This window comes from Oppia nitens, unplaced genomic scaffold (assembly GCF_028296485.1).
Source record: "Oppia nitens isolate AA-2021 unplaced genomic scaffold, nextdenovo-longstitch-racon4-pilon3 scaffold24_pilon_pilon_pilon, whole genome shotgun sequence".
Classification (NCBI taxonomy): domain Eukaryota; kingdom Metazoa; phylum Arthropoda; class Arachnida; order Sarcoptiformes; family Oppiidae; genus Oppia; species Oppia nitens.
In genome coordinates, this window is record NW_026533204.1 from 211,198 (window position 1) to 217,858 (window position 6,661).

The 6,661-nt window shown below is 29.6% G+C and overlaps 3 protein-coding genes across 5 annotated transcripts; all 3 read right to left on the reverse strand.

Annotated features, from left to right (window-relative positions):
- Positions 1 to 1,019: 1,019 nt before the first annotated feature.
- On the reverse strand, positions 1,020 to 2,468 carry LOC128954003 (serine protease HTRA4-like). The gene is made up of 4 exons (XM_054299561.1): positions 2,401 to 2,468; positions 1,558 to 2,336; positions 1,326 to 1,476; positions 1,020 to 1,239 (listed from the first exon to the last, which is right to left on the reverse strand). The coding sequence occupies exons 1-4, from the start codon at positions 2,439 to 2,441 to the stop codon at positions 1,020 to 1,022; spliced, it is 1,191 nt and encodes a 396-aa protein (XP_054155536.1). The 5' UTR covers positions 2,442 to 2,468.
- A 248-nt stretch (positions 2,469 to 2,716) lies between these two features.
- On the reverse strand, positions 2,717 to 4,260 carry LOC128953939 (serine protease HTRA1-like). Of its 3 annotated transcripts, none has more exons than XM_054299485.1 (4): positions 4,205 to 4,260; positions 3,307 to 4,085; positions 3,070 to 3,223; positions 2,717 to 2,969 (listed from the first exon to the last, which is right to left on the reverse strand). In XM_054299485.1, the coding sequence occupies exons 2-4, from the start codon at positions 3,989 to 3,991 to the stop codon at positions 2,753 to 2,755; spliced, it is 1,056 nt and encodes a 351-aa protein (XP_054155460.1). In that variant the 5' UTR covers positions 3,992 to 4,085; positions 4,205 to 4,260; the 3' UTR covers positions 2,717 to 2,752. The 3 variants fall into 3 exon arrangements, with proteins under 3 accessions (XP_054155460.1, XP_054155459.1, XP_054155457.1); XM_054299484.1 differs by having other exon boundaries at positions 4,156 to 4,253; XM_054299482.1 differs by having other exon boundaries at positions 4,147 to 4,253.
- Positions 4,261 to 4,556: 296 nt separating this feature from the next.
- Positions 4,557 to 6,041, reverse strand: LOC128954004 (probable periplasmic serine endoprotease DegP-like). Its single transcript, XM_054299562.1, has 4 exons — positions 5,986 to 6,041; positions 5,128 to 5,903; positions 4,889 to 5,039; positions 4,557 to 4,773 (listed from the first exon to the last, which is right to left on the reverse strand). The coding sequence occupies exons 1-4, from the start codon at positions 6,030 to 6,032 to the stop codon at positions 4,557 to 4,559; spliced, it is 1,191 nt and encodes a 396-aa protein (XP_054155537.1). The 5' UTR covers positions 6,033 to 6,041.
- Positions 6,042 to 6,661: the final 620 nt, after the last annotated feature.

Below are 6,661 nucleotides of genomic sequence, written 5' to 3' on the forward strand. Positions count from 1 at the left end.
CTATTTGTTAGGTTAGCAACTATAAAAACTTATAAATAACTATTTCAGTTATTTTGAAAAATATAAGCATTAGATTGTAAAATATTGCTCAAATATATGTAAAAACAAAAAGTAATAGTTATATAAATTATATAACATGTGTAAACTGTTATCAACTCATATTACTTTTTTAACAATAGAAATATTTAGTTTATTTATATAAATCATTTTTGTAAATATGCTGAAAACAAGTGAATTATATATCAGTTGAAATATTTATAAGAAAATAAATAACTATTTCAATAACTATTTGGCTTTTTTGGCAATTATATACAACTATTTAATACAGTTTAAATAACTATTTTAACAACTATTTGACGTTTTTTGGCAACTATTATAACAACTATTTAATAGAGCATAAAAAATTATTAATCAATACACTAATAATAAGTATTTATGGGATGACAATGTTTGACTATGGAGTCTATAGTATAGACTCTATAGTATAGACATTATCTGAAAGTATCTTAAAACTCGACTGATTTCGACTGCTCGACTGGTCAACTATTGATACGATATATTAAATATCTGGTAAACCATACTTTAAATGTAATGATGATCAATGGCATAATTATAGATAATATTACATTTAACATTACTGTACTTGGTCATTTTTTATTAATTCTAAAACTAACTAAATATTAGCATCGACTGCTAAGAAAAAAAAGTTGATTATTTTATTGCAGTAATCGATTCCAATAGTGAGATAATCTGGAAGTATTAGTCAAGTTTTAAGATACTCTCAGATTATCTCACTATTAACAGTCATATACTGTATAATTAGAAAATATAAATTATTTAATAGTTTTGATTTTATAGACAACTAATAAGTTTATATAATACATTTATTAAATAATAATTTATAAAAAATGTTAGGTTTTTAAAACTACTATTTATTGGCAATACTTAAAAATTAGAGCTATTTTTCATATAATTGTTGGCTTATATACAGTATATGAAATTTGAATCAAATATATCAATCACAGATAAAACCAGTTATAACTAGTATTTGCTTTTATATTGGCGTCCAATTCCTCAGCTCTTCGTTTTCCTGTCTCTGTTCTCGTCTCTCTCAAGACTGTCAACTGAATCGTCTGGTTATCTTCGGTCAGATTATTCAAAGCATCGGTCAATTGTTTGATAAATCTAATCGGAGATCCGTTTACTGATGTTATTATATCATTCAGTTGTAACTGATTTCTATTATCAATCAGATAATTAATTAATAAATAATAATAAAATAAACTTTTATATCACATAATATATGTGTTAATTGTATGACTAGCCTGACATCGGTGTCACCAAATGTAAATCCATTGATGACAAAACCTAAGAGTATTAAACCCAAACTATTGTGTCGTTTACATCGATTTTGTCGATCATTTTGGATAGTTATGTAGTCGTTGTCCAAAAATTGTTGACTCCTTCCCAAAAATGCTATAATTTAATTGAATCGGACAATAAATGCTCACTAAATTTAAATTAATTTTTCTATTTTATTATATTAATCAAACAAACCTATGATATCCATTGATTTGGCGGCCAAATTGATTTTCTGTTCGACAGCCCCAAAGTGAACGCCCACAACGCGTCCATTCATATCCATCAGTGGACCCCCTGACGAACCGGGCCATCCCGTAGCTGAATGTTGGGTAAACAGGTAGTCCTGATCGATACAAATGTTTTCGTTAAACAAAAAACAGGCAGTTATCTGTCCCTTTGCCGATATGGAGTGTATAACGCCCGCCTGAATCGTATTCTTGATCCTCGGGTTTCCAAACAGTATGACATCGTCGCCGAGTTCGGGATCAGTGGCCGACAATTCAAATGCGCGCAAAGCGTTCGACTTATAATTACACAAATTTATTAGTGCTAACTCGTACTGCGGCTCGACGTACAACACGCGACCCGCGATCTGCTGTATCATATCATTGTCTCCCGATGTCTGTCCAACCGATACAAGTAAATCAGATTTCGGGTATTTCTGTGACATTTCAACCAATACGTCAATAGAGTTGCGCACCACGTGATAGTTTGTTAGTATGAGACCATCACGACTGTCCACTAGACAACCGGCACCGCTGCCCAGTCTACTAGCATTTGTATCGGACATACTATATATCCAGATCTTAACCATCGAACCGTTCCATTCATTGTATAGCTTTTCAATACGTTCGTCCATAAGATATGAACATCTCATACATACCTGTGCTCTTAGTTTGATATTCTGTCGATTTCTGTTAAATGATTGCCAATTAAATGCTGTAATAGCCGATAGGGATACCAATAACTTTTTGCTGAAAATGTTATTTTATAAAATATTTGTTAGATATTGTCAACTATTTTAATTAGTAAAATTACCTGAATATTTTTGCATATATTTTATCTAATAAACGATACATATCAATGAATTAACCTGAAATTTATTAAAATAATACTGGTAATTGTAACAACTAATATAAACTAATATAAACTATTAATAATACAGTACATAAACATTTAAATGTTAATGTATTGTTAAAATTCATGCTTAGATATGCATTTAATTGCTGATGAAATGATTTAATACAATAGTTTTAATACATTAGTAGATTTAGTACATTGGTGTTTCAATTCAATTTATTTCAATAAACATTAATGTGAATTTAATCCACATTATCAATAAATATTTGACATGTATTAGCAAACAACCAGATTATAACATATTTAATATTCAAAAATAAAATCTATTGTTTGGTGTTTCAGGAATTAGATTGACATCCAATTCATCCATTCGGTGTTTTCCTGACTCTAATCTCGATTGTCTTCTAATTGTCAAACGTATGGTTTGGTCGCCAGTAATAGTGTCTAAAGCGTCGGTCAATTGTTTGATATTTGTGAGTTGAGTCCCGTTTACAGCTGTTATGGTGTCATTGATTTGCAATAGATTTCTTTGGAAAAATTTTTATTATTCAAATAAACACAAATAATAGTCATTAAAAACAACTAATTTCTAGTACAGTATATTATAGTGATAACATCGAAACATACCTGACATTCACTGATACATTATATGCATACCCTTTGACAGCAAATTCTTGCAAAATAATACCCAAAGTGTTTGCTCTTTGATTTCGTTGTTGTCTTTCATTTTGCATTTCAATATAAGTACTATTCATATATTGTTTGGCTCTTTCAATGAATGCTATGATAAATAATGTGTTAATTTGACGATTGAATTAGATTTTTAATTGAATAACAAAAAAAAATTATATTAGAAATAATTACCGAAAATATCAGTGCGTTTAGTGGCCAAACAATTCTTTGTTAATAATAGGGCGAAGTGTATTCCAACTACTTTGCCGTCCAAATTGATGACAGGACTGCCCGAAGCTCCGGGCCATCCAGTGCTCGAGTGACACATAAATATCTTATTCATATTAATATAAGTGTCGTTATTCAAGAGTATACTGTTGCTTAAGTCCCCTTTCAACGATCCACTGCACACTATACCCGATTGCAATGTATTGCTAATCATTGGATTGCCTACACTTATGACATCATCGCCTACTTCGGCATCCATTTCAGACAACTCCAACTCAGGCAATACCGCTTCAATGTAATGTTGAAGACAAATCAGTGCTAAATCTTGTTGTGGGTCGACATATACAACTCGTCCCTTAAATGTATCTACAGCTTCTTCGCTCGACTCTTTTCCAACTACTACTTGTGATTCGGGTATTTGACTTTCAAAGACAATGGCCACCGTATTAGTGTCAAGAATACAGTGGTAATTGGTTAAAATAAACCCCATATCTCCGTCCACAAGAAATCCTGTGGAACTACACATTTCATCGTCAGATTCTGAAAACTTGGGAACAGATACCCTAACCACCCACGACCTAACTGATTCATACAGCCCTTCAATTTGATCAACGCTGGCATCCATGCGAGCAGTTTTCAGTCCATTCATTATTGATCGCTGAGAAGTAGTTGTTGACCACTGATGAGTCCAGTAATTTGTATACTTTTTGCCCAATACATAGGTACCGGTTATCGACAATGACCTGAGGTTTTGAGTAATAAAATACATTAAAATAGTATTTTTATCATCAGTTTGTTTATTACATATCAAACCATTTGATAATATTCTTGAATTGGATTTTGTGTGCAAATCGATACATACTTTTTTATATCTGTTATAACTCTATTACTATTTACTAATATTTAATTTAATGTATACAACGATAATTAATTTTTTTATTTCATTGATTGATTGAGTGATTGAATAATATAAAAAATGGTTTTAGTTACCTTAGCCATAAAAATAATAATTATTTAAATTTAAATCAAATTATTTGCATTAAATACAATAACTAATCTCGTTCACATTGTCAAATTATTGTAAGATAAAAATCTATATTAAAAACTTAATTATCAACTTTTTGAACAATTTTTTTATCAATAAATTGTTAATATTTCAATAAAAGTTAAATAGTTTGTATAATAAATAAAATAAGTGTTTTATATTTTTATAATTAAAAATAAAATTCATTGATATTGTTTTGTGGCTTAATTTGTAGATTCAATTCATTTAGTATTCGTTTTCCAGTTTCAAGTCTTCTCTCTCTCATAACTGTTAGCCGAAGATTCTGGTCATCAGTGATGTTGTCTAAAGCAGACGTCAATTGTCTCCAATCTGTGAGTTGAGTCTCGTTTACAGCTGTTATGATATCATTGACTTCAAGTTGATCTCTGTGTTTAAAAAAATTAATTACCTGTAATTTATTCATACAATATAAAGTGTGTGTGTGTGTGTGTGTGTGTGTGTGTGTTTAAAGTGTATTATCATACTATACGATACCTATACCTGGCATTTATGGCATTATATGTGAAACCTTGAACAATAAATCCTCTTAAAATAACTCCCAAATTGTTTGGTCTTTTAAATCGTTGTTGTCTTTCATTAAGTAATTCAATGAGATTACTGTTCATATAATGTTTTCCCTTTTGAATAAATGCTATGAATTTCAAGCAAATTGTTACATAAAAAATTCAATAACAAACCAATTGAATAACATTTTTCAATTAATTTCAATTAGTTATTACCATAAACATCGGTTAATTTGGTGGCAATATTTAGTTTGTAGTCTAAGGATGCAAAGTGTACGCCAATAACTCGGCCATTCATATCAATGACGGGACCACCCGAACTGCCGGGCCATCCGGGAGACGAATGAAGAGTATACGTATGATTGGGATCTGAATATCTATCGAAATTGAATAGATATCCAATATTGATGTCTATTTGGTGCGGCACTGAACAAATAAAGCCATATTGGATTGTATTGTGAACATCAGGATAACCAATAGTTATCACTTCATCGCCAACATCGGGAACCGTATCCGACAGTTCTAGATTTGGCAAAGAATAGGCCACATATTGTCTCATTTGTATCAGCGCTAAATCGTGTTGCGGTTCAATATAAACAATTTTTCCGGTTATGGTATCGGTGTCGGCATTACTCGACAGTTTTCCCTCAATGAATCTCCATTCGGAAAAATTGTTGGGAAACTCAATGGTCACACAAGGATTATCGCTCACCACATGATAGTTGGTAACAATTAGTCCCAATTCACTGTCCACTATAAAGCCGGTGCCGTTGTGTGAGGTCTGTTCATTTAATAGTGTAATATTGTGGACAATCACTTGGACGACCCACGGCTTGCAGTCTTTATACAACTGTCCAATGTGTTCAACGCTAGCATCCATTCTAACCTTTCTCAGACACACCGGTGCCATCAATTGTGATAGTGTTAGCGTAAATCGCTGGCGATTACGATAATAATAATAATTATGATATGTCGGCCCAACCGATAATAAGCTATATAAGTATACAAAATACTGAGAAATACAGTTTAATAATATACTAAACAATGTGTTTAGTAATTTGTATTAAGTCAAACCAGTTTATTATAATTTTCAATTGAATCTTTTGTGACAATCGATTCATATTAATGACCAAAAAATCAATAGTTATATATTTTTATCAAATATATCTCTCAATTGGTATAAAGGCATTTAAAAAATCAAATTTCAAATAACATATTTATTAATTAATATATTTAAAATAAGTTTTAACTCTCGCTCCAATTTTTTTACAGTATTAATTATTAGTAAAAACTAATAGTTATAACAAATTACTACTGTAGATTGCTAATTGACTTATGTTTTTATTTTATAATATAATGTATAACAATACAGTATATTACTTGTAATTAAAAGTTTTAATTTAAAACCCATATTATGGCCAATAGTATACTGTCAGTCATATATATAAATTCTATAATTAATATAAGTTCTATAATTAATATAAATTCTATAATATATGATTATATAATATAATCATATATTATAGACATTTATAAAAAACAATTTTATAAAATTAGTAAATTTATATTTCAATTGCATTAAAATAATTAACATTTGATTTATATTTATAAATATATTATTTTATATAATTTTTTTATTTCTTTTATTATTGTAATACTGTATACTTAAAAACTTTGTTTTTCTTTATATTTCAACTGTTTTATTAATGATTTTACTGGCATTTCTATAGTTAAGTATAAAACAATTGAA

Bases quoted from the DNA above. Each gene is read 5' to 3' on its own strand.
- LOC128954004 (XM_054299562.1), bottom strand. From the start codon at position 6,032: ATGAATCGATTGTCACAAAAGATTCAATTGAAAATTATAATAAACTG. The intron at 5,904-5,985 runs GTTTGACTTAAT...ATACTTATATAG, and splicing joins TTGAAAATTATAATAAACTG to CTTATTATCGGTTGGGCCGA. The intron at 4,774-4,888 runs GTATAGGTATCG...TTTTAAACACAG, and splicing joins TATAATGCCATAAATGCCAG to AGATCAACTTGAAGTCAATG.
- LOC128954003 (XM_054299561.1), bottom strand. From the start codon at position 2,441: ATGTATCGTTTATTAGATAAAATATATGCAAAAATATTCAG. The intron at 2,337-2,400 runs GTAATTTTACTA...TAACATTTTCAG, and splicing joins ATATATGCAAAAATATTCAG to CAAAAAGTTATTGGTATCCC. The intron at 1,240-1,325 runs GCTAGTCATACA...GATTGATAATAG, and splicing joins TTTGGTGACACCGATGTCAG to AAATCAGTTACAACTGAATG.
- LOC128953939 (XM_054299482.1), bottom strand. From the start codon at position 4,202: ATGTATCGATTTGCACACAAAATCCAATTCAAGAATATTATCAAATGG. The intron at 4,086-4,146 runs GTAATAAACAAA...TCAAAACCTCAG, and splicing joins ATTATCAAATGGTTTGATAT to GTCATTGTCGATAACCGGTA. The intron at 2,970-3,069 runs GTATGTTTCGAT...ATTTTTCCAAAG, and splicing joins AATGTATCAGTGAATGTCAG to AAATCTATTGCAAATCAATG.